Raw genomic sequence first — 27549 nt, 5'->3', positions numbered from 1 at the left:
CTACCCCAGGATGGAAAGTTACTTGCCCCTGAAGTAAAGCTTCTCTTAAACCCCCACTGGAGTGTTTCTTTCGTCTACACAGGTGGCTACTTACAGGGAGCTGGTTCAGACAAAAATAGAAATAATTATGAACTAATTATTTAAGTGAACTATTTAAGGTTCTGTAGTATTGACTTTGTAGCAGGAGGTGGTGAGGGATGGGTGGCAGTTGCTCTTGCCCATGGGACTAAGGGTGCATGGAGGGAGGGAGGGAGGGAGAGAGAGAGAGAGAGAGAGAAATACAAATACCCTGCAGGTCCCAGCATTCCCCAACCAATATGGCTGGCTGGAGAATGTTGGCAGTTTTGGGACTTTTTTTCTGTCAAAATATGCATAGGGTTGCACCCTTAAAGCAACCTTTTCTTTTATCCAGTATGTAAAGTGAATGTAAAACTTAAATAAACCAGAATGTTCATTTGCATTACAAATATCTCACCTCTGCTTTCACTTCCACATGAGCAAAAGTCTGAAGTTAATGTAAATAGCATCCCGTGGAAGAGGCTCAAAGGCAATTTAAGCCTTGGAAAAGAAAAGGAGACATAAAGTAACCTCTGTTAACATAAACTGATCCCAGGTATCAATAGTTATATGCATCCTGATCTTGTGCAGCAGTAAACCTCACTTCTGCCATAACAATAGGGCTTATTTACTCTCAAGTAACTGTGCATGGGATTGCAGTTTGTTTATTTTGCCCTGTTTATTTTTACCCTTGTCAGTTTGGGCAGTGTTTTTTTTTCTGTGATGATAGTTAGTTTCACTTCCTAGTTCTGTCTCTTAGCTGTTATTTTGGGATTAGAACATTGAAGCAGTGCCACCCCGTTGGTTCCACAAAAACAGAGGCATATAGATTCAGCGAGATAACCTACTTTGTTGGACCAACCAGTAATTTAAAGATTATGGAAGTTTTAGAATTGCACCAAACCTTTCATCAAGGAAAACTGGCATTCATAGCCATCAAAAAGAACGAAAGAAAGAGCAAATAAGTTTGTGCATGTCTAACACTCTACTCTGTGCGGACTCATTTAGGGATTAGATGGTGCTGGAAGAAACATTAAAAATAAAGTAAAAGTTTCCTACCAAATCTAATCCTTAAACAACGTGATAGGAAAAACTCAAACTCCACCTGATCTCAGCATGGGTGAACTTAACAAAAAAGGAGTCCTGTCTCTGTGTGTGAATGAAAGAAATAAAAGGGACAAAGGGGTAAAAGACAGACGGAGGGCTTTTATGCCCCCTCTGAACGTTCTTTATCAGTGAGCGTAATGTAGACCAGGCACATGTACAGGTGGTTGAATTGACAAAACATTTTATGATTTCACATCTGTTTTTATTATGAATTTTTTATGCATTTCAGTGTTGTACACTGCCTTGAGAGGGCTCCTGCCCTGAAAGGTGGCCTATAAATATTTTTAATAAATAAATATGCAAATAGAGATGGCAAAGAACACAAAACCTTGGGGAATGGGCATTAAGAGTAAGACAGCAATACAAGTAAGTGTAAAGTGATGCATATTGGGGCAAAAAAAGATCCTAACTTCCCGTATATGCTGATGAATGTCTGGGCCCTGTCCAGGAAAGGGAACTTGGAGTCTTGGTGGATAGCTCAATGAAAACGTCAAACCAGTGCCACAGCTATGAAAGAGGCAAATTTAGAAAACAGGGAAGTAAAGGGGGGGGGGGAATGATAGAGGTATATAAACTATGAATGGCATGGAGAAAGTGGACAGATGTTTTCCTCGTTCTTCCCTCCATGGGAAGACCAACTGGGGTCTTCCCATGGAGATGAATGTTGGGAGATTCAGGACAAACAAAAAGAAATACTTCCTCTGCACATAGCGCAAAGTAAAACTATAGAATTTGCTACCATAAGATGTAGTCATGGGTACACATTTGCACTTCTTTAAAGGGGGATTAAACAAATTCATGGCAGATAAGAAGCATACTTCAGGATGCCAGTTGCTGAGAAACACTTTGTAATCTGCCCAGAAAAATTACTGAGTGGATTAGAAATGTAATAAATAAATACGTTTATATGAGTCTGAGGCTGCTGTTGCCCTGACACCCTGCTTGTAGGCTTCCCAGGGGCATGTAATTGGCCACTATAAGAAATAGGATGCTAGACTAGATAGGACTGATCCAGCAGGACTTTTCTTATGATCTTATTTTTACAGCAACCAGTGGCGCCCCTACGGCGTTTGGGGATGGGGGCACTGTACATTCTGCTGGGTTGGGTCCTGGATTTTTGCCCCAATAGCCTGCCAACTATAAACATTGTTATCTTTTCGGCACCAGGTCAAGACTTTTCTCTTCTCCCAGGCATTTTAACAGCATTTAGCAACGTGAAGTTTGTTTTTAATGGACCCCAGAATTGTTGTTTTTAAATGGATACTGTTGTTTTTATACTGTTTTTATGTTTGTTTGTTTTTTAAAAAATTGTATACTTTTAATGTTTACTATTTTTAATTGTTGTAAACCGCCCAGAGAGCTTCGGCTGTGGGGCAGTATATGAATGTAATAAAATAAATAAATAAATAAATAAAAATAAAATAAAACAGTGGCTGGTTTCGGATGACACGCTAATCAACGGGGTGGGGGAATAGGATCAAAATGTAAAACAACCGTTGATTAGCGTGTCGTCGGAACCCGGCCAGTCAGTGGGTCAGAGACAGTGCTCCTGAGGAGCAGGTCGTCTCGAACGAATGTCCTGGTCTCCCTAAATCAACTTTCGCATACTTAGTGCCCTCCAAGTGTTTTGGACTACACTCCCAGCATTCCTGGCACAGTTTGATGGGAGTTGAGGTCAAGGCAGCCCCAAATGATGTCTGTGCCGTGGGAGTGAGTTTTAGGAGCTTCCGAGTCCCAGCTCCGTTCGCAAAGGCAGGCGTGCCTGCAAGCAGGGAGCTTCAAAAGGAGAAGCAGCGGGACGGACGGACGTGAGCGAGCAGCGTTGCGCATTTCCAGCGCCTTGCGTATCGCCGGCCCCTTCCTGCCTGCCTGCCGTGGCGCAACGGGCCTGACGGGCTCTCGGCCTGCAGCAGCAGCAGCGTGGTCGTGAGTCACCCGCGCGGAGGTCATTGGGCGCAAGAGCTCCTCACTCCCACTTCCTCGCCCCGCCTACCGCGCCGCTCGCTTCAGGCTGGTCTGGTGCTTGGCTCCACAGTGGACGGGACGCGGGGAGCGGGTGAGGCGGCTGCTGTGGCGGCGGCGGGCGGCCCTCAGGGACTTTGTTTCATGTCTTCGGACTGGTTTAAGAGGCGCTTCTTGAGCAGCGGGAGCACGGCGAGGCGAGGGAAAGACACGCCTCAGCCGCAGCAATTGCAAGGAGGGTTTCCGAAGCAGCCGCAGCCGCCTCTGCTGTACAGACGGCCCAAATTCCTGCACGGAGCTTCTGACACGGGGGAGAGGCAGCCTGGCAAGCGACCCGTCTGTTGTCCGTCCCGAGACAGGCCTCTCCAGTGGAACACGGGCTATGCAGAGTGAGTGAGGGCCCGCCTGCCTCGGGCGGTCACGGGAAAAGCCGCTCGTGTAGGTTAGGGGGTGTCCGAATTAGGAGCCTTATTCTGGCTGCCTCTTCCTTGGTGGTTCCTCTTGGATAGCAGCTGCTTTTCTCTTAAAAGGAAAAGGAAAAGGAAAAGAAACCCTCTTGAGGGCTGCAGTTCCACTTCAGCAGTGGCTAGAGGTCAAGCCTGGAGGTAAAGCGAAAACAAGGGTCCCCCCACCCATACGGAGGGATCCTGGTGCTACCACGGGGGCTTCCAGACCAGGCTTTTATGTAGGGTGACCCTATGAAAAAGAGGACAGGGCTCCTGTATCTTTAATAGTTGCATAGAAAAGGGAATTTCAGCAGGTGTCATTTGTACATATGGGGAACCTGGTGAAATTTCCTCTTCATCACCACAGTTAAACTGCAGGAGCTATATTAGAGTGACCAGATTTAAAAGGGGGCAGGGCACCTGCAGCTTTAACTGTTGTGATGAAGAGGAAATTTCACCAGGTTCTCCATATATACAAATGACACCTGCTGAAATCCCCTTTTCAATACAACTGTTAAAGATACAGGAGCCCTGTCCTCCTTTTCATATGGTCACCCTCATTCTGCCTTGTTCACGGAATTTTATGTGTGTGTCCAGATGCTTCTCGCAATTCTCCCATGTTTTCGCACAGCTTTTCTGTCTTTTACTGTAAAGACAGAATAGCTGTACTGTGCCTTCTGATAGTTAATCATAGATGCCCTCCTTCTGAAAATACCTCAATTAGTGCTAGCATGATAAAAGCTTTGTCTGGAAGCACCCAACAAGCCTGGTAGCGCCTTAAACTACTAATATCTTATTATTATGGCAGCCTACCCCAAACCTGGTGCCCACCAGATGTTTTGGACTACAATTTCCAGGATTCCTCACCACTAGCTATGCTGGCTGGGATTTATGGGAGTTAAAGTTGAAAACATCTGGAGAGCACCAGAAAGAAGAAGGCTGCATTATGGCATAGGCCTCCTTGTTTTTGCTGTAAAACAAACTAACATGGCTACCACTCTACAAATTGTTAAAATGGGGGTAAGTTTAGCAAATCTCTACCGGGGGTATGCAGCCTACCCCTGGCATAGTTTACACATTTTTGCGCATTGTATGTGGACAGCAAGCCTGGGCACACCAACTTGATAGTAAGGCCTGGTCCACACATCCATGTTTGAAATATCTGGTGATGACCTTGATGTATGAATGGGTCATCAAAGATCTAGAAAGCTGATGCTGGTGTCTTGAAATTTAAATTTTTTTTCTAGGTCTGGGAAACTTGGTTCAAGTTAACTCATTGGCTGGTGGGTGGCTTGTTTTGGTTAAATCACAATTTCTCATCCTTAGTCTTCTGCAGCATTAGAATGTGAATGTTATTTTGAATCGCAATAAAGCATTGCTTGTAAATTACATCATACATTATACTGGACTTATAAAAAATATTGGTGTTACCATAGGAAAATATAGCAAGTACCCCAACATAAAATTCATTTGTCCTGCAGTAAATGCTACCAAAAAAATATTTTGAAATGTACAAGTGGTTAGAAAGGTACTGTAAACACAATTCCATTATGCAATCAGCTGTCACAATAATGTTGGCTTAGCTTTGGTGTCAAAAGGGCAACACACCACAGTGATTATTTCCAGTGGTACAATGTGGGACTGATCATTATATATTGTCTTAGACACAAAGCTATTATGGGGAGAATTTCCTAGATGTTAGTTGTGGCGAAAGGAGTTTCACAGCAACTCCTTATGAAAATGACTGCTAACTCTTCTAGATCATGTTAGTACTGCCAGTGTGCTTGGGATTGCTTACTTCTGCGCAGAAAGTATAACTAGCATTCAAGAAAGCTATAAAGACTGATCTCTTCTGGCAGGCCTATCCAGTGCAAATTTAAGATGTTTTTAGAATATTTTAGGATGTTTTTAACAATGTATATTATGTTTTAATTCAATTTTATGTATTTTATCGTTCATTGTTGTTCCCCGCCTCGATCAGAATGGAGAGGCGAGTTAGAAGTATTTATTATTATTGTTATTATTAGCTGTACTGAGAACATGTGTCACAGGCGAGTAAGAAGTATTTATTATTATTGTTATTATTAGCTGTACTGAGAACATGTGTCACAGTGATGCTGGCACAGTGGTGCTGTGATGAAGGAGCTACGCCCTTCCTGTCACACAGCTGTTAAATGCAGGTTTCAAAACTAAGCATTGCCAACCCTCATTCTACTGTGGTTTTCTCACCTGCAGAGTAGAGGAAAATGTGAGAACTGATAGAAGGCGGCCAGGTGCTTCCCCCCTTTTATTTATATGTAGTAATAACACAGTTATGATAAGGAGTAGAAACCTAAAAGGCATGACTAAGGGTATATAAGCTTCTGCCCTCCTAACTATAATTCTTGAAATTTAGGGGCATTATCCAGCCAAAGTTAAGCATTTGAGAGTCTATTGATTTCAATAGAAGATAATTAAGCACACACTTAACTCCCTATTGAAATCAATGGCACATAAGTTTTCTTAACTTTGGCTGAATCATCCTCTGTGTTTTTGGGTGTCGTTTGTCTTGGGCTAAGTCAGTCTGTTTCTGTATTCTTAAATACTTAACAAACCTAATGGTGAAACTGCTGGTCATTGCTTTTATGACAGTGCTTATATATTTCAGGTGACACAGAGTAGGATCAGTCAGGCATATCTACTGCTGGTAATAACTCTTGCAGTATTTATTTATTACATTTTTATACCGCCCAATAGCCGAAGCTCTCTGGGCGGTTCACAAAAATTAAAACCATAATAAAACAACCAACCTGTTAAAAGCACAATTACAAAATACAGTATAAAAAGCACAACCAGGATAAAACCACGCAGCAACTTTGATATAAGATTAAAATACAGAGTTAGAACAGTAAAATTTAAATTTAAGTTAAAATTAAGTGTTAAAATACTGAGAGAATAAAAAGGTCTTCAGCTGGCGATGAAAGGAGTACAGTGTAGGCTACAGTGTAGACAGTAACAGCTGTTAACAAATACTGCTAGCTATGATTAATGAAAAAGCATAAATGTTGAGTTTATCTGCCAAGAAAAATGAATGTCCGTGATACTGAGGCAGGACCTGTACTACTGTTTTATAGTGGTATTGAAGTGCAGTGACAACTGTTGGGGCCCATGACATGTCTACACCAAGCAGGATGTAACACTATGAAAGCAGTATATGGCATGTGTCATGGGCCCCAATAGTTGTCAGTGCCCTTCAGTACCGCTATGAAGCTGTTGTGTAGATCCTGCCTCTATATACTGCTTTCGTAGTGCTTTATCCTGTTTGGTGTAGATCTGGCCTGAATGATATTTAGCACCCATGATAATTGAGTCCTCTTCATAGTCTAACAACTTATTATCATTAATATTTCCTTTTCAGCTGTGGTATATGAACACCATGGATTGTGGAAATGGTCTTCTATGCAGCACAGGACTAATCGGTTTACTTTCACTTGTGGCACTGCTTGTGAAGATCCCCAATAGGAGTTTTTAATAGCACTGCTATATCAATAGTGCTATAACAACTCTCCAAAACTGTAACAATTTCCAGAGGCTAGTCTACTGCAGCAAAAAAAAAAAGCCAAAGAGGCTTGTGACACCATTAAGATGAACAGATTTATTCTGGCATAACTTTTTGTGGGCTATAGCCTACTTCATCAGATACAAGGAGTATTATAGAGAGTTTAAGGTTTATGTACATATTACTGATGTGGATCCCGAAGATTAATCTTTATGTATCACCTGGTCTAAACAATAGCTAAGACTGAGTAAATTCAATGTCAGACAACCCCCCTATCCCTTGTGGCTCTTTCTCCATTCATAAGATAAGATCAATAGGACTTGAACTTGAAGTGATTGTTTTGCAAACCACCTTGAGTGCTTTTTTTAGGACTGAAAGTTAGTATATTACTATTTTTATAAATAAATAAAGAACGGTTGAGGGACCTTCCAGAGGAGATTTTGAGGGTGTGTTCGGGGCAGGTGGGCTGCGAGGGGTGGTGGTGGAGGAGAGGACAGAAGTTTGGTTCTGCCAGTAGTATCCTTCCATGTATGGTCCGAGGTTTCTGGATCCAACCCACTAATTGGAGCCAGTCTCTTGTTTCTGAGTTGCAGTTATAAGCCATCTTGGACCTCTCATCAATTAGAGCAGGATGAAAATAAACAGCTAGGAGTCAGAATGATATATAACCATTTCAGTGTTTGCTGACAAAGATAATTGTAAATTTGCATGGAGGTGCCTTTGGGTTAAGCAGCTAGGAGTCAGAATGATATATAACCTCCATAAATGATGCTTCTGGCAAGAGCTTCAGAAGATCCAGAGAAATGTCAGTTCACTTGGCTCTAGCAAACTCGCTGAGCTTCTGTAAAAGAACTCCCAAGTTGGGCATCATGATACAATTAACACTTGGAATAGGAGTCAGGGCCTGTCTTGTAACTGATAGCAAAAGTGCTTTGGATAATCTCCACAGAGGCATTGTGCCTGACAGGTGCGTAGAAAGAAACTGAAGTCATAATGCAGGAATTAGGTTTGACACAATAGATTAAATTAAGAAATTCCTGAAAGCTTGCAATACCCAAATGGCATCAGATACACAGAGCTCAGTAGAGATAAGTTTATGGAACCATTTTTGTGATTTTAACTGTAAGTTTGGGATGTTAATATGGAGAACTGGTGTATTTTTAATTAACAAACATTTGTAGCAGTATCACATTGCATCCCTACAAATTTCCTTTTTAAAACGAAGACTGTAAAGTCTTGTGGCCTGTTTTGACATTTTCATTCTTTTATAGCATTTTTTCAAAAAGCATAGTAAACAGTTACAAGTGTTTAACAACCTAGCTGCAGTTGGTAATGAATTCAAATATATATCAGGCAGAATAAGCAATATAAGCATTAAACTGTTCAAATATTTATGGACTTTCCCTTTAAATAAGGAACTCTAGATGAGGTGGAGTGTAGTTTTATTGCCCACCATGCTATAAAACTATACAGAATTTGTTCTATTGCTCATGCAGACTTTTGGATTCAAAATAGCCAAACTGTTCCTCCTGGGATTTTATCAAAGGTGGCAAATTTGAGGGAGTGCCATGTTTTGTTTTCCTTTTATTAGGCCTATTATGTCATTGTGCTTGCCAATTTGGCGAAGCACCAGCAATTACATCATAGAAATGAAGCACTTATGCTGAAGGAAATAAACTTAAAAGATCTTGGAAGAGAGTGAGATTTTTTAAAAGCCCTATTAAAATTTCAGAAGTGGCTGAGTACTTTTAATTTCTTATGCTCTTTTAATAATAACAAATCATAAAATGTGTTGCAGGATTTATTTATTTATTTATTTTAGTTCTTGGCTACCTTTCAGGGCAGGAGCCCTCCGAAGGTGGCATACAATAATTAAATGAATAATAAAACCCAAGGCAATATTAAAACAATAAAAACAGTAAGAACACAATAATAACAGCAAACATATAGTAAAATAGTATGTTTTTAGGGCCTTCTTAAAAGTATGCAATGGTGGAACCATGTTGGCCCCCAATGACAACTTATTCTAGAGCTGTGGGGCCACTGTAGAAAAGGCCATCTCTTGGGTGGTTGCTCACATAACTGCTGACATGGGTGAGCAAATGAGAAGGGACACTTTTATTGATCTTAAAGTGCAGGCAGGTGGATATGGATAAACGCAGCCCTTCAAGCAATTTGGTCCCAAACCGTTTAAGGCTTTAAACTATCACTGCCACAGAATAAGATTGCAAATGGTTTCTTACTTCCGTAATAAAGGTGATTCCACTACACTATTCTTTAAAACCATAGTGTGGTGTAATCAAACTTTATTTGAAGTTTGCATCTTGCTGCTACTTTAAAACATGGTTAGGAAGATGTATCAGTTTAGCAAGATGGTAGTTCTGCAGTTGTATGACAAAGCTTCTCAGGAATCAGATCAAATATACAGGCAAAGCAATGTCAGATTAGCACATTTTTATGTGCCACCATTCTTATATTTCCTGCAGGTGTTCACTGCAGAGATTTCTAAATGCATTCATTTGCTATGATTCTGTGCAGTTGGAAATGTACACTGAACTTCTGGCTGAAACTAGAAATCTGGCTATTGTAACAAGTGCCACTTTCCCCCACACTCTGGCCTAATCTACACCAAACAGGATATTGCACTGAAATTGGTATGAAAGTGGTATATAAAAGGCAGGAGCCACATTACTGCTTTATAACGGTATTGAAGTGCATTGACAACTGTTGGGGCCCATGGACACATACCACATACCACTTTCATAGTGCTATATCCTGTTTGGTGTGGCTCCTGCCTTTTATATACTACTTTCATATTGCTTTCACACTGGAATATCCTGCTGGTGTAGATTAGGCCTCTGTCTTGATGCTTTGTTTGCATTACAGGAAATCTATTTTCCCCCTGTTGAACTCTTAAACCTGTCCTCAAGCTGAACTCTTCAGATGAGCTCAATGAATCCTGAAAACAAGCCAAAGGGACCGTTCTAACCCAATGAGTATAAACACTTTGAGAAAAATAAATAAGCCATCCCATGTGACAGTCAAAAGTTGCTTTACAACAAGGCAAGTTGAGAATGTCAAGCTTAGTATAGTTGTAGAGATGGACAAGAGCTTCCTTGTTTTGGAAGCTGCTCACATTACTTTGTGCCACAACTGATAACTGAATGTTTTGGCCCATTCTTTTCCTTGATGATTTCAGGTAGGAAATTATTTTGTTTCTGCTTCCTACCAAAGGATCTGGCAGATTGATAGATGATGGGCAGGGAAAAGATTGAAATATGATGGCACTAGTGAAGTATAGAGCAGTGCGCTACTTAAGGACAGTGAGGCCAGAAGGACCGGCTGGCCATACAAGATTCTAATACCTACTCCACATAAATAGACTTAAAATTCCTCAGATGGATACACATCTTTGAAATTATAATTACTACTTTCTTGACAAAAAGGAGAATCCAGATGAGGATTACTATAATGAATCCAGATGAGGATTATTATAAAAATAAATGTGCATATTGCTTCAATTTGTTTGCCCACTCCCAGACCACTACTGCCAGAAGATACTGGTCCAGAGTCCATACTGGAATGTGATGGAAAAGAGAGAGAGAGTTGACTGCCATCCTCATGTCAGCAATACTATGCTCCCCTGGATGAATAATTTCATTTAGATGATAAACAGCATGTGGGACAGAATAGAATATTGGGGACATCAGAGTACAGTGGCCAAGGTGACAAGCAGGAGTCCCCCAGCACCTTCTGGAATAAACCCACCATTGTAACACTGTGCACTTAAGTCCCATCCTGGCCAGCCGATCTAAAAGGATGTCATGGCTAATGGTATTGAAAGCCAGTAGAACCACTGTCCCTGTTCAGTTCCCAGCATTGGTGATTCACTACAGTGACCAAATCTACACCTAAGGTTGGTTTGAAATGGATCTAGATAATTTGCATCATCCAGTAACGCGTAGACCTGAGGAGCCCCCACACACTGAAGCATCATGCCCCAAAATGGAGTATTTGAAACCAGTCAGACATTATCCAGTACAGAAGGACTAACGGAGAGGTTCCCCGCTTACAATGGCACAACTCAGGGTTGGAGAACCTGTGATCTTCAAGATGTTGTTGGATTCCAGCTTGCAACTTACCTGACCATTGGCCATGGTGGTTGTGGCTGGAGGGCCACAGGTTCCCCACCTTTGGTCTAACTGCAGTCTCTTCTTTTAAACTGCCTGGGACCATCCCATTCCACACACAGGCACGGGCCACTCATATAAGCTAGGAAGGGCAAGCATTGAGTATGTAAATAGCTGGCCTCAGCTCTCCAAGAGTGTTGTCCACGTTTTCAGGCTGCACTCACCCTTCTTCTGTAGGATTTGATTCCTTAAACTCTTCCATTAGGAGCGAATTGACCCTAAGAGTTCTGTATCGGTTATGTTCTGCCTGATTGAGGAACCTCGGTGGGTGTGATGACCTATTGCTGTTATGGATATGTGATGTAACTAGAGCATGACAAGATAGCTGAATGTTGAGTCAATCAGTGGAGCAACATCTCTTGACATAAAGCCCTTTTTAAACAGAGTCAGATTTTAGAGGAAAGAACATCTAGAACGTCAGCTACTTCCTGTTTTGGCAAGTTACCTCAACAGCAAAACTGATTCACAGGAGCTCTGTGGTTAAATCAGATTCTTGTAGTGGCCTGCAGAAATAGCTTATACTTGGAAAACACTCCCGTCCCCAAACACACCCACAGGTAGATGTGGGGATCCTTAGGAAATAGCAGAAGTAATATGGGGCTCCTACAGGTGTAGGGAGAGACCTGCTTTGCTGCATAGCTCGGCCACTGTTCCCTCCACTTGTAATACACAGATGTTTCCCATCAAGCCACTTTCTCAGTAACCTTCACAACTGCCTTCTGTCAGTGCATGGTTTTGGAGATGTGGATGTATTCTTCCTTCTTTGCCAGTCTCTCATAAAGGCCTGATAAACTATGGGTGCATCTTCCTATTAAGCTCCAAGACTGCTCAGTCTATTTGCACTTCCAAGGTATTATTTGAAATTTCATAGTGAAAATACACCCCAGCACTGTTTAGTTTAACTCAAGAGTTGCCATTGGACATCAGGATTCAGGCTTAAAAGGTTCCCCCCCATTGGACCAAAGGGATCAGCTGTCATGCTCAAGCCTTGCTGGGCCCTCCATTAACAGAACGGTGAAGCCAATGGCAGCTAAAACAGCTGTGAGACCAGGGATTTGCATCAGGCCCTCTAGACAGCTGGCTCACTAGTGCAAATAAGACTGTGATAGGGGAGCAAATCAGCCAATTGTATAAAGAGGAAAGAAGCAAAGAACAGAAGCAGACAGATTCCAAAGGTGGCAAGTTTGACAACTCTCACAGTCCATCTTACCTTGCTAGTTCCCTGTTTCTCCTGTTGTTGCTTGTTCACACAGTGAACACAAAGCCCCTTTTTACTATGTGTTGGGAGTCTGCCATCGTCATCCCGCCAGAGGATAGGTAATCAATAGTTGCAGAAAGCCCCACTGTAATCATAGACAAACCTTCTTTGCTTCTGTAGGCTAACAACAGGGTCCAGCAGTGATAAGAGGTTCTTGGCCAGAAATGGCCGGGCCAGGAAGAGACAAAGCGGGAAGGAACAAACTGTTTCTGAGGTGATGGGGATGCTGCCTCCTAAGGAGCAGGCTCTGGCTGTCTGGCTCAATTTGGGAGATGGGCTAGATCCTTTCCAGCATATCGAGGAGACATTTAAAATGTGGGGTGGGTAAAGAGTCGAAGAGGATTCCCAGGGAGACTGAGGATAAGTACGGGAGAGAGGAGGAGGAGGAGGATGGGTTAAGAACCACCTCCTTTCTTTGTCCAGGCTTTGGGACATAGGGTGAATGCTGACCAGAGGGTTTCAGGATCTTGTCCTGCTACACTATCACTTATGAAGGAAATAGTTAATCTTAAATGAAGACAATAAGTGTACAATAATCAGCAAATAGGATGCAGATTTGAAAGTTCTGGAATCTGTTTCCTCCACCACCTCCAGACAAAAATCACTTCGATCTAAGTCTTAAAAATTACTGTTCGTTGTTTTGTAATCCCTCAGCAGGGATGGGCAATTTGTGGCCCTCCAGATGTTTCAGCCTACAAATCCCATAATCCTTCACCATTGGCTGTGCTGGCTAGGACTGATGGGAGTTGTAGGCCAAAACAGCAGGAGGTCTACACATTGCCCAGCCCTGCCTTACAGGGATTTGGCATCAAACCTGGTACTTGAGAAACACCCACGAGAGTGTTTGGTTTTTGGTGTGCTCTGTGATTTTCCTTGAAATGCCAGTCCTTGGTTCCTATTTTATTTCCCCTTTTTGGTTCCATGGAAATGATGATTAACAACACAGTCCTATGCATGTCTATTCATTCGGACATTTGAGTTCATTGGGACTTCTTCCCAAGTAAGGGTGTGTAGGATTGCAGCCTATGTATGAGGTGGCTAATGTTTGTAACGTGCATGAGAATGACAGAAGCTCCAATATTCTGTGCATTGCTTATTGCATGTTACGGTGAGTTAGTACATTATCGATCATAATATTCAAGTATAATTCATCAGTTTCCCTGTATGGAAATCCATTGGACCTAGTAAAATGGAAAGAGTTTGAGTTATCCTTGTGATTATTTTTAACTAGACTTATTTGTGCCATCAGAACCATCAATGCAGAAAAATCAGAATTCAATGAAGACCAAGCAACATGCTGTCAGATCTCCATCAGGAAGAGGGAATATGGCAAAGAAGAGGATCAGGAATGGCTGATTTTGTGCTCCGCTGAGGTAAGTTCAAATCTGATGCCTTGGTCTACTGATTGCAGAGATTCATTACAGCCATGACTTCCCTACATCCCCAATTTTCATCAGGATATTGTGGGTGTTCCCATTTATTCATTTTAGATATTTATATATATTTTAAAAAATCCCAAGGCAGTGTATATAAGATGAAAATACAAAACATAATGAAAATATGAATCCGTCAAGAATAAAATACCAGACCCAAAGGGCAGCACGATCTTAAAAGCCAGGTAAAAACAATAACCAGGACTAATATTGTATCTAAAAGGTGTGGGAAAATAGAGTGGTCTTTGGCAGGTGCTGAAAGGGCAACAAAGTAGGTTTCGGGCGGGACTCTCCGAGGAACATGCTCCATAATTGGGGTGCCACTACAGGGAAGGACATCTCCTGCCTTGCCTCAGATGGTGAAGTTACCTGCAGAAGGCTCTCTGTTGAAGACCTTAATGTCCACAGGCACATATAAAGATAGGTGTTCCGGTAGAGCCAGGCTTTTTGTCATCCCCTCCCTGCCCCTCACTGTTGGCAATGGGGTGGTTAGTTGCTTGGCTAATGTCCCTTCCTCCCTTCTCCCTGAGGACAGCTGGTTCTTTCACTGTCCAAGAGAAAAGAGGGAGGAGCCAAATGCAGCAGCCATGACTAGGAGTTACTTTGAATACCTAGTTCCCAAGATCCTTTCCTTACGTGGCTTTCACTAACTATTTTGCATGGCTCAAATTCTCGTTTCCCACTGCCAGGCTTCTTTTCAATGGGCTGTTCATTTCTGCATTGTAATCACATGGGGTGGGAGAGAATTCATGGTCAATATAGGCTAACCACATGCCTCTCTAAACAGTTAGTGCTTCTTCTTCCTTCTTTTGAGGCCAAACTTCATATATCAAGCTATGAATGGCTTGGATTGTGCTTGAGCTAGCTAGTAAAACGCGCATGAAAGGCATGAGCTGGAGATTTATATCTGTTTCATGATTTTGTTTTATACTGAGGAAAATAAAACAACAACATTCAGAACAAAACTTGAAGCATGGGGGAAGTTTGTATGTCAGAAGGTGGGCAGCTGATGCCTTTCTGAAGCCAACAGAGCCCCCAGTATTGGATTTTGTGCTATGCTCTGAATTACTTTGGCAGCTTACAGTAAAGGAAAGAATTCCTGTCCTTGTTGTGTGAAATAATTGATGTCAGAAGTGCCTAACAAGCATGTGTGAGTTTTTGTGTATGACTGCACAACACAAAGAGGCAGAGACAACTGCTGCCCCTCTAGGATCTGCTTGTCACTGATTTTGCCTTTGTCTGTTTACACCTTTGCCAAAAGTTATATGCGGAATGCATGGTGGGAATGGAGACCCCTCACATTGGTCCCATTCAGAAGACACCTTAAACCACAGCTTTAACCGTGGTGGTTAAGCCAGAAAGCCGGGCTGTGTTCAGAAGACACCTTAAACCATGGCTTTAACCACAGTGGTTAAGCCAGAAAGCCTTGTTCACCTTATAGACTTATTCACTTAGTCTAGCTGTGCTTTCATATGTTTGATGCGCAGCTGGCCTACGCTTGCTATATGCAAAAGATTGCCCATGTTGGGTACCGATGAGTGGCGGGGAAGTACATGTGGACACTTCTCAGGGGCTGCTCCCAGGCTCTGGATCTCCCTGGCACCACTTTCAGAGTGCAAAGCGATTTGCAATTCTAATCCTCACAACAAAGCGATGAAGCAAGGTGAGGCTGAGAGATTAGTGATCTGCCCAAGACCACCCATTAAGGTTCATGCCTAAAAATTTGAAGACAAAAACAGGAAAATTGGGTGGGGAAAAATGAACAGCTTTGAATTATGAAATGTTTTCTTTTAGAATTTAAGACAAAGTATTTATATATTGTTAACCAGCTTTTACTTCCCCACAAATGATTTCCAAAAACTATGTAATAACACTTTTATAGCAAGACTAGAGATATAAAAATGTCTTGAAATAATAAAGCCATAGGGAAAGTTCCCAGCACAGTTATTCTTCCAATCCTTATTAAAATATTGATCTAAAGTGTATTTTACTTTATTTATGTTCAGTTTCCCAACATGAGAGTAGAGTCACCATGGTGCATTCTTGACAGTTTGGGGATTGTTCTACGGAGTCCTACATTTCTCTTGCTGGAGTAGTCATATAATGTAGTTTTAATTTATTCAGACAACAGTTACAAATTTACTGAGTTTACTTTTAAAAGTTTTAAAAAATAATGATAATTTTATGAGCAAACTAAGTTATACATAAAATAACTTTAGGGACAGAAAGGCTGCTTTATGTTCCTAAAGCAGCCCTCCTCAACCTGATGCCCTCTGAACGTTGCAGACTACAGTGCCCAGCATTCCTGACCATTGGCCATGCTGCCTGGAGCTAATAGGAGCTGAAGTCCAAAATACTTGGAGGGCACCAGGTTGGGGAAGATGGTCTTAAAGCAACAAAGTGTTTTTAGATCTGTAAAGAGAGCTAAAAAAAGGTATTGTTTATTTTTCAATTTCCCCACAATTTTCATTTGCCCGGTGGGGGGAACAGAAAAAAATATTGTTTTCCATTTGCTCAAAATTTCTGGACATTTTACATCTCTGTTCATGCCTAAATAGAAATTTGAGTTTGGGCTCCCACTTACAAATTAAGCATGCACTTTGCTGCACTCCAAAACGTCCTTGTGGTAATAAGAAAGGAGGTCTCCTGTAGTGGTAACTCTTGCAATGGTTTGACTTTCAGTATCTGACTGGCTATTACTGGGCACTGTTTGATGGTCATGGTGGCCCAGAAGCATCAATTATGGCCTCCAACTACCTGCATTATTGCATCAAGCAGAAACTAGAGGATGTGGTAGAAGGCATTACTGAAAACAGTCCCCCGATGCACCTCAATGGACAGTGTGTTTGCCAAAGTGATCCACAGTTTGTAGAAGAAAAGCAAATCCGGCGGGAAGATGTGGTGATCGGAGCATTGGAAAATGCCTTCCAGGAGTGTGTGAGTGACTTTGCTTTCCCCTTCAGTCTTCTCTGAAGAATTGTGATGCTTCTATTATTTTTTCAGCTTGTCAAGACAGCTTTGTAAGCCCTTGCTGTGTTCGTGCAATTCTCTGCTGGGGCTATGATTATTCTATGATTCAGTGCCAACTGCTGTGCCAGTCCAGAATTTAGTGTCAGGTGCAGATTTAGTATTTTGAGCATTTCTACTTATATATGTTCAGTGTGATGTGTCTGCCCACATGTAAGCTACCAGTTCACACTGAAATTTCTTGATATGATAATGTATGTGAAAATAATTGCATGAAGAAAAATAAGTGGCATTTCATTGTTTGAACTGACCTTTGGTGGTTGCCCAAGTGATTACTGAGATTTCTAACAACGATCTCTTTGGCTAGGAAATCTGGAAGCTGCCTTGAGTAATCCAATAATGTTTTTCCAACAGGATGAGGTGATTGGTCAGGAGATGGAAAGTGCCAACCAAACAGGAGGCTGCACTGCACTAGCTGTACTTTATCTTCAGGGAAAGCTCTATGTGGCAAATGCAGGCGACAGTCGGTGAGTTAGGATGAGGTCCATCACTGCCCTTTAAAGAGGGGTATAGCAGGGTCCGAAGTGTTTCTTGGGTTAAAACACAAGTAAGGCACTCAGTTACACGAAAAGGCAGCTGCAGGTGGCCCTGGAAATCTCCCCTCCCTAGCTGCTGATTGCAGTAAAAGGCACCTTCAGGGCAAATAGCTGTGGGGAATAAAGGGTTAAACATTTCCTTTCTGTAGCCCCAATCTAGAAGGGGTGTCTGCACGGCTGCTTTTGTTTGAAAAAAAAGTGCACAATGTTAAGCTTGCTTTTTTTAAAAGGCAGGCTTAGTATAACGTGTAGTTTGGCGCTTGGTTTGGCTTCGTCAGTAGAGTGTTGACCTAGGTCACAGCTGTTTTAGGTATAGCTGTGCTACAGATTAACTTCTTGCCACTCTTAGTGCGTTGCATGAGGACAGATGTTCTTTTCGATCAGGGGTGGGCAACTTGTAGCCCTCCAGCTGTTTTTGCCTACAACTCCCATCAGCCCTCACTATTGGCTGTGCTGGCTGAGACTGATGGGAGTTGTAAGCCAAAACATCTAGAGGGTCACAAGTTTCCCACCACTGTTTTTGATGCTATATTTCTTCAAATATTAATGAGGAAAGGTGCTCCAAATGTATCCTTGTATGTAAGGTCGGGAACAGCATGCATGCCACAGACCAGCATGGTGGCGCACACATCTGAAGTCAACTTGTCTTTTGAGCTGACTGAGTTCTTAGAGTGGGCACAAAAGGCTCTTCTCTATTTGAGAAGCCAGTTTTGTATAGTACAGAGGAAGCTGCCTTAGACCATTGGTCCATTTACCCCACTGGTGTTGACACTGACTGGCAGCGACTCTCCAGGGTTTGAGGCAGGATTCTTTCCTTGCCCTGCCTGGAGAAGCCGGGGATTGAACCTGGGACCTTCTGCATTCAAAGCATGTGCTGTATCACACTGAGCTAAATATTAGCATACTGTATTATCATAGGCATCTAGGACTTATGGCTCTAATACCCATGTCTGAAAAAGGTAATAAATAAATCCACTTGAAAGTGTTAAGAACCTTGGTTGTTGGGTTTTTTTTTATTTAGAGCACTCCTTGTTCGAAGACAAAGCATTGTTCCTTTGAGTACTGAATTCACCCCTGAGTCAGAAAGGCAGAGAATTCAGCACCTGGTAAGGAAAGCTTTTTTGAAAAAAATACCTAAATACTTTCTGTTTTGAATTGTCTATTCTTAATTAGTATTTGGGTGTCTTTGAACACCACAGAGTAAATCTGTTCTGTACTTCTCTTGTATTGTACTCTACTTTAGTGCTAATTTAAAAAGAGTGCTGAGAGGTTGTGCAATACTCTCTCTCTCTCTCTCTCTCTCTCTCTCTCTCTCTCTCTCTCTCACACACACACACACACACACACACACACACACACACACACACACACAGCCACTCAGAATATTTTGCCACCAGTAACATTAGTTTCATTGGCCAGACTGCGATGACTTACCAGACCTTTATCCCCATCCAGTGAGGAACAATCTGTATAAGGAAATGGGGTTTATTGTTTATTTAAGCTATGTTCATACTGCTTGATATCATAAGACCTCTAAGTGGTTTCCATAAGATCCCCCAAAACATTGTCTCCATTGCACACTCAAGGAGCAATGCTTAATGATCTAGGGATTGGAATCCTTGTTTTCATTTTTTTTCTGCTTTGTGGTGGTGATTTTACGGATTTTCATTTTCATTCTCCACACTATTCTGTCCCCAGCTCCTACCGCAGAGGGCCTGCCACAATTCCCCAAAAATGATGCTTCCATTTGAATGTGTTTTCTTCCTCAGGCTTTCATGTACCCAAAGCTCCTGGCAGGTGAATTCACACGCTTTGAGTTTCCAAGGAGACTGAAAGGAGATGATGTGGGCCAGAAGGTCTTGTACCGGGATTACTCCATGGAAGGCTGGTGAGTTACTAAGGCCTGGTGAGTGAGGGATGAGGATGCCTTGGATCTTTTCGCACTGCCCCCATTTGGCAAAGAGTCCTCCCCTTGCCTTTCCAGTTGCCCTAGATTCCTTCTCAACAATCTTCCTCAGAGTATAGTTTAGATCTTCTTTGCCCCACATGCCACCTTTTTGCTTCTACCTCTCTTCCATTAAGCAGCTATCATCTTTACTCATTTTGCCATTTTCTTGGACTCAGAAAATCAAAGTAGCAAGACTGCAGTTGATAATCAGCTGTAGCCATGTTACTTCCTCAGCTTGGCAAGATGGCTTACACTGGAATGAAAAAGGCATCTTGGCTTCAGGAAGAGGTAACAGCAAAAGTTGGTTGGCTTTTTGCTCTATTCACCCTACAGATAAGTATGATATGCACAGCAGACTACCATATATAATTCTAATCCTGCTTCCAAGGAGTCGGAAGTAGTGGCGTGGTGTTTTTTTACTGCTTCTGCAAAAAGGAAATATGAAATTGAGAACTGTCTTTTGGCTTTGTTTTGATTTATATTGGGCCAAGCTGCTCAATTAGATCACAAGCTGAATATGAGCCAATAGCGTGATGTGGCTGCAAAAAAAGCAAATGCTATTTTGCGCTGCATTAATAGAAGTATAGCTTCCAAATCGCGAGAGATACTGGTTCCTCTCTATTTGGCACTGGTTACACCTCAGCTTGAGTATTGTGTCCAGCTCTAGGCACCACAGTTCAAATAAGGATACAGACAAGCTGGAGTGTGTTCAGAGGAAGGCAACAAGGATGATCAGGGCTTTGGAAACCAAGCCCTGTGGGGAGAAACTGAAAGAACTAGGCATGTTTAGCCTTAAGAAGAGAAGACTGAGGGGAGACGTGATAGCACTCTTCAAATACTTGAAAGGTTGTCACACAGAGGAGGGCCAGGATCTCTTCTTGATCCGAGGGCCTTCTCGGTGGCTGCTCCAGTGCTCTGGAACTCTCTTCCCAGGGAAGCTAGGCTGGCTCCCTCCTTGATGGGCTTTCGGAAGCAGGCTAAAACTTTTTTGTTCCAGCAGGCCTTTGGAGAATAATCTGGCCCTCCATCTGTGCTAATGTCTTATAATTTTGTTGCATATTTTAAACGTTTATGTTCCCCCCCCATGTATGTTTTAAACTTTGTAAGGCCGCCTTGAGGCCCAGCATTGGGCAAAAGGCGGGATACAAATAAATATAATAATAATAATAATAATAATAATAATAGATCCTCCCAGAGTGCAGGACACAGAATACTGGGCTCAAGTTACAGGAAGCCAGATTCCGGCTAGACATCAGGAAAAACTTCCTGACTGTTAGAGTAGTACAACAATGGAATCAATTACCTTGGGAGGTAATGGACTCTCCCACACTGCAGGCATTCAAGATGCAGGTGGACAGCCATCTGTCAGGTGTGCTTTAATGTGGATTCCTGAACTGAGCAGGGGGTTGGTCTCAACAGCCTTATAGGCCCCTTCCAACTCTTTTGTTCTATGACTTTATTAATTATGGTGTTAGTAATGTTGCAGTTGGAGATGATGGAGGACAGTGAGAAAGGCCTCATAATAAAAGACTAAGAATTGGAGAGCTGAGCTACAGTTCTGAATCCATCCACTTAGACCTGTTGACTGAAGATTTTAGAATTACCATGCTACTTACATTTTTAGGAGTGGTACAGGCTTCATGTATGCCTTGCATTGGTAATGTCCTCATTGTAAATGACAGTTCTCCATTATACAGAGAAGAGACATTATATAACTCTTCTAGGACAATAGGCACAGTCCAACCCAGAGCTAGGTGTGTTTTGAGAATTCATTGAAATAATTTTGTTTAAGCATGCTCATCTCTACCTTGGCTTGTGGCCACAGTGCTGTAGAAAGGCCACTAAAATGAAGACTTGCATGTTGTGTTTGTTTCAGGGGATACAAGACAGTGGTGAAAGAGGACCTCAAGTACCCCCTTATCCATGGACATGGAAAACAGGTATGTTTGCACTTCCCTTAAAAGCATGTAAGAGCATGCCTCACATTATTATAATAATTTCTGTAGCGGTAGAATCTATTTGCTGGTCCAGCCCCCAAAACATTTTCCTAGTCGGAGTTGTACAAAAATGCACACCTCTTCAGCATGCATGAAGGGCAAGGCTATCACAAATTCAACACATTTATATTGACTGGTAGGGAGTAATGACCTTATCAACCTGGTGATGTGAACATTTGTGTTTAAATCTGACTCTTGTATTTATGCCCATGCTCAGGCCTGTTCCTTTATGCTTGTCATGATCAGGGCATTGCAAACAGATTGATTCATAATCTAATCCTCCTGCATAGCCAAGTGATTATGTCTTCTTATTGGGTTACTAAGAATAGAGTTTTTCTATTCTAGGCATGCATCATACACTTGTTGTTTACCGGTTCTGTAGAAAACATTGTGACCCTCCAGTTTCGTTTCTGTTTTTCAAGAGCACTTTTGTGTTTTTAAATTACTATTAGAGTGGGGAAAATACAGTATTATTTGTGAAAGTGAAACAGAACACATTTTCCTAATTGTGTTATGCCACAGTGTCACTTAGAGGTTGTGTAGCAAGAAAGGAAAAGCTCTTTCTGTGAGGAAACCAAAAGTAAATATAGCAGATTAACAACAGAACTGTTGTTTTTAAAGGGATAATGTTGTTTTTATACTGTTGTCTTTATGTTTATGATGGCTTTTAAATTTTGTATACTTTTTTAAATGTTTACTGTTTTTAACTTTTGTAAACCGCCCAGAGAGCTTCGGCTATGGGGCTGTATATAAACGTAATAAATAAATAAAATAAAATAAATAAATAAATAGAAAAGCTCCCAGCCTCTTAACTGCATCAATAAGCTATTTAATTTTTTAGTCTGGTGAATTTCATTTTTATTACAAATTTGCTGGAAAAAAGTAACTCCAATACCCAAGCAGCACCACAGTGCTATTTATTACACAGGCAACAGCCAGGTTAGGCTACTGTAATGCATTTTATGTAGGGCTGCCTTTGAAGACTGTTGCAAGATTGTTGATTGGTACATCTGGAAATGAACATATCTTCCTGGTACTAAAAAGAACTTAACTACTAGCGTGTTCCCAAGTATAATTCAAATCCTGGTTTAAACTTTTTTAGGCTGCCATCTTATACTTGCTTACTAGGAATAAACCCCCATTGATCTCAGTGGGACTTAAGTGTCTATGTTTGCACTATCAAGGGCCTAAATGGCTTAGCACTAGGATATTAGAGGGACTGCTTACTCCTATCAGAACATGCCCACTTACAATCATAGAGCTGACTCTGGGTATCCCCACCTTTTAAGGTGGGATGGTTGGCTATTGGGATAGGGGCTGCCTTGGTAGTGGCACCTCAGTCATGGAGCTAACCTTCCCCTTTTATCGGTTTACCTGTTGCCATATTTGATCTTTAGAGGCCAGATGAAAACAACCTTGTTTCCCAGGCTTGTAGTGTTCATTTAATGGCTTTTAGCTTGAGGAATGGGCTTCCAGAAAGTGCTGCTCTTTTTATCTATTTAATGGTATTGTTTGTTGAGTTTAAATTTGTTGTAAGCTGTTGTGATAATTTAAATACTTGAAATTGCTGCTGGTGACCCCATGCCCTTCAACATTTTATGCTGCAGCCACATCCTTGACATGAGGCTTTTATTGCTTGTTTCAGGCTCGTTTGCTCGGCACCCTGGCTGTGTCTCGAGGCCTGGGGGATCATCAGTTGAAAGTAATTGAAACAGATGTTGAAGTCAAGCCTTTCCTCTCCTGTATTCCAAAGGTAGGAAAGGGATACGATACAGGGGCTGCAACCATCTTGGATGTACTGTAGCTGCTTTCTTCTCCTTCCTGGGTCCCTTGAGGGCATCTTCTGACTCACCGTTCAGCCCTAGTCACTGTCCTAACTCATTGGTCCTGATTCAGATAAACTGAAAAGACTACATAATGCTGCAATCCAAGACATACTTATTGGGGGGGGCATCGGTTCTTCCAGACAGAGGACTTCTAGTGCCGCTAATTAAGAGACATACAGCTATTCCATCTTTTCCTCCTTAATTTCCTGGTGTTTCCAGAGGCAGGCTAAAACGTTCTTGTTCCAGCTGGCCTTTGAGGAGTAGTCTGGACCTCTGTTTATGTGTTGTTTATATATTGGATTTTTTTCTTTAAATTATTCGTATTTTAAATGTTTTAACGTTGTAGTATGTTTAATTTAAAAAAAGTATCTCTCTTATACATTTTTAACTGTACATGTTTTAATTTGTAAAGCTGCCTTGAGTACCAGTATTGGGAAAAAGGTGGGATTTAAGTATAAATAGAACAGTAATAATAATTTTTAAAAACTGATTTTTAAAAAAAAAATATGGAAGAGGTGCTTGGAAAACATGGGAAGGAAGCACCCCAGGCCTGGCCTGATTTGGAAAAAAAAGGTGAGCCTTTGTTTGGATCCAGCAGGGCTTGTAAGCTATGTCTTATAGTGCCAACAAGTATTTGAACTCCTCTCAGGAAACGGTAAACATCTAGATGTTTGGGAAGAGTGACTAAGAAATCTTGTGTGTTTTCATTAATTCTGACTAGGTGGAAGTATTTGACTTAACCACACAAAATATTAAGGAAGATGATGTCCTGATCATGGCAACTGACGGCCTTTGGGATGTTATGTCCAACGAAGATGTGGCCCAAATCGTCAGGAATTTTTTCCAAGACAAGGCAACTGACCCATACAGGTACAGTTAGCAGTTCCAGCCAAGTGGACATATCAGTCTTGATCTCTTCATGGAGGGTACTTACTGGTAGTTGTTCTTCATATCATGTAGTAGTAGGACTAATTCCTAAGTTCCATTTTCTACAGGAGATGCCTAATTTCTAACACCTCGGTAGCCTGCACTCTGCCTGCAGGTACTAATTCTATCACATATTCTTACCATTAACAATACCAATTTTGTAGGAATGCTTGCATAGTTTAATGCTAAAAGAATTATTCTTCCCTTACTTATGTAAAACCTATTCCTTAGAAACACCTGAAAAGGAAAGGAACCTCTCGTGCAAGCACTGAGTCATTACTGATCCTTGGAGGGACACCAGCTTTCGCTGATGTTTTCTTGGCAGGCCTTATAGCGGGGTGGTTTGCCGTTGCTTTCCCCGGACGTTATTACCTTTCCCCCAGCTAACTGGGTACTCATTTTACCGGCCTTGGGAGGATGGAAGGCTGAGTCGACCCGAGCCGGCTGCCTGAAACCAGCTTCTGCTGGGATCGAACTCAGGCCGTGGGGAGAGTTTCAGCTGCAGAAACTGCTGCTTTACCACTCTGCGCCACACGAGGCTTATTAGAAACACCTACAACGCTACAATAGAGCCTTGCCAGGGGAACCAGATGAGGCTCTTTCCACCTTTGCTGTGCTCATAGTTCCACTGGAACACCAGTCAGCATACTTGCATTGACTGAAGACCAGCTGCATAGAGGAAAGCACAGAATTCCCTTTGCCTGGGCTTGGCCTTTGCATGTATCTTAATGAGAACATGAGACTGCATGTCAAAATTGACCCCTCTTGTATGGAGACTTACGCAAGAATGGCATCTTTCAGCACCTAGACCAGGGTGGAGACCATGTGGACCTCCAGCTGTTGTTGGACTACACCACACATCAGCCCCAGCCAGCATAGCCAGTAGTGAGGGATGATGAGAGTTGTTGCAGTACAAGAACAGCTGAAAGGCCTCATATTCCCCATGCCTGAATTACATCATCCTGCCAAACAGTACAAAGGATTTTTGCATCACATCAAGGTGTAGTTGTGTGGTAAAGTGGTTCCCTGTATGTCCTTCGCCTGTGCTTCTCCTGTCCCTTACGAATTCTTGGAACCAGTGGACAATGGTCTTTCCCCACCCCCTAAGGATTTTTGTTTTGTGCTTCCATCAGGATTCCTTACATTGGCTTGCCCCAGCCTGGTGCCCTCCAGATCTGATGGACTACAACTGCCCCCATCCCCAGCCAGCATGCCTGGCAAGCTTCCTTATGCCAAGAAATACAATGCTGGCCGATATTTTGGATGTTAAAGCAGGCATTCTTCGGGGGGAAAGGGCAACCTCCAGCACCAAAAAGCTCTCCCCCCCCTTCAAGATAACTTTCTAACACTTGCTCACATTCTGTTCATGCTTACTTTGAGAATATAGAAAAGGGATTAACCTACAAAGGATTTCGGCAGTGCTTAGGGCCAAGTGTGTTGCAGCTACATCAAATGAGCTCAAGGTGTTAGTTTTCCTAGTAGTATATAGGGAGATTGTAGCAGAACGGTAAAGCAAACTTCTAAGACTTAGCCCAACACCCAAGTCTATCTTTTTATGTTTCTTTCTTTAGAATTGCTCAACACTGATGTGTAAGAAGACAAAAGTAACACTTTCTTTTTGTAGGTTTTCAGAACTGGCTGAATGCCTGGTGGAGAAAGCAAGGGGGAAGAAGGATGGATACTATTGGACTATGGACAGTAACATTCCTGCTTCTTATGATGATATTTCTGTGTTTGCAATTCCATTGTACAATAAGGAGTACTAAGTGCCCTCTTACTACCAGGACATGTTACTGCAATTTGGATATTACTGCTGTTACTGGGACCAAATCCAGAACTACAGCTACTATTAAAAAATAATCCCCCATCTTCATCCTTTGAAAGTAACATCAGAAAAGGCAATATCTAATACCATTACTTATTCCCATGACATGAAGACTCTAGAAGGTTTTGGACTAAAATGGCATACCAATTCTACTTATGCGAGCAGACTGTTAAATCTGTAAATCACTTCGAAGGCAGAGCATGCTGACTTTTCATAAGTTCTAGGTCAATATTTAAGTGGAGCAAGGTTGTTTTCCTCTGGACAAGTTTTTGCAGTATTTATCATCAAAGGAATGGCACACAGACAGCAATATGAAATTAACATGTGGTGCTATTCATTTTAGTCATAAGATTGGATTTTAAGTTTTGTATCTTGGCTGAAGCGGAAATGCCAAGGAACAAAGTAAAATGGTAAGAGGAAATGTCATTCAGTGCCACTTGCAAAGACCCTTCTAGTTGATTTTTATACAGTTGCACAGACCTAATTTACAGGAAATGTGTAGCGTTACTGAAGGGAACTAGTGTAATATTTTGTAAAGTTGCTAACTTGGCTGTAAAATATCAGGTCAAATCTACTAAAGCAAGTGTAATGCCTAATAGGGCAGGGGACATTTGATACTTGTAATTTTAGAAGTATTTTATTTTATCTTTGTACTTTTGCAATATGTCCATAACTAGATTGGATATTAAATTGTGGCTTATGCCTGCTTTGTTATAGAAAACCAGCAATATTATGAAGGTTACTACCATGACTTAAAATATATACCTTTATTGAAGACAAAGATGTATACTGCATTAACATAGTAGAACCCACTACTCTGAGAACAAGTCTAATCACGTCTTTTTGAATTCTGCTTTATGCGTGCATCCATCAACAGAATCAAGCATGTCTGTCTTATGCTGTAGACATACATTCCAGATTTTGCCTCTGTTGAAATCAGGCATACTGTCAGAAACAGCCTAACACAAGCTTTATGTAATGTAAGCCTTTCTTTTAAATGTATTCCCACTATTAAAAAGGGGGGTCATAGTTGAACAGCAGCACATGGGGACAACTGTTACCTGCAGGTTCCACTTATTACCTCTAATATCAAGATTGGTTGTGTGCTAAAAGGACTGGAGCTAAAATGGGGCCACTGAGAAACTTCAGCATGTTTAGATGAACCTCAACGCAAACAGCTGTATGACATTTGAGAAAGCCCAGCACAATCCAATGAGGCCTGAATCTGGTTAGTAGTTCTGGAGACCAAGGAACACTGAGTGCCAGTTAGAAAACAAAATGGGGGAGGAGGGAAAAATTGGCCAGCTTGAGCCCCTTAAAGTATCTGGCATGGCCTCACAAATGCACCCCTCTCAGAGGCAAAACAGGCAAAAGGAGTGCCCATCAGAAGGCAGCAGTTTAGCCCATGAGGTGATTGCAGGTATTGTGAGAAAACAAAATGAAAGATAAAGGTAGAAAAAGAAATAATGCTT

General features: G+C 41.8%; 1 protein-coding gene across 1 annotated transcript; it reads left to right on the top strand.

The window, feature by feature from the left end:
- Positions 1-3214: 3214 nt before the first annotated feature.
- PPM1M (protein phosphatase, Mg2+/Mn2+ dependent 1M) lies at positions 3215-26858 on the top strand. The gene is made up of 10 exons (XM_063121139.1): positions 3215-3515; positions 13808-13931; positions 16674-16928; positions 17373-17485; positions 18576-18660; positions 19324-19442; positions 21379-21442; positions 23145-23252; positions 24047-24195; positions 25877-26858. The coding sequence occupies exons 1-10, from the start codon at positions 3271-3273 to the stop codon at positions 26016-26018; spliced, it is 1404 nt and encodes a 467-aa protein (XP_062977209.1). The 5' UTR covers positions 3215-3270; the 3' UTR covers positions 26019-26858.
- The last annotated feature ends 691 nt before the right edge of the window (positions 26859-27549 follow it).

Source organism: Elgaria multicarinata, chromosome 3, assembly GCF_023053635.1.
Source record: "Elgaria multicarinata webbii isolate HBS135686 ecotype San Diego chromosome 3, rElgMul1.1.pri, whole genome shotgun sequence".
Lineage (NCBI taxonomy): Eukaryota > Metazoa > Chordata > Lepidosauria > Squamata > Anguidae > Elgaria > Elgaria multicarinata.
This window is presented reverse-complemented; position numbering and strand designations above follow the sequence as displayed.

Bases quoted from the DNA above. Each gene is read 5' to 3' on its own strand.
- PPM1M (XM_063121139.1), top strand. From the start codon at position 3,271: ATGTCTTCGGACTGGTTTAAGAGGCGCTTCTTGAGCAGCGGGAGCACG. The intron at 3,516-13,807 runs GTGAGTGAGGGC...TTGTGCCATCAG, and splicing joins TGGAACACGGGCTATGCAGA to AACCATCAATGCAGAAAAAT. The intron at 18,661-19,323 runs GTAAGGAAAGCT...TTTCTTCCTCAG, and splicing joins GGCAGAGAATTCAGCACCTG to GCTTTCATGTACCCAAAGCT.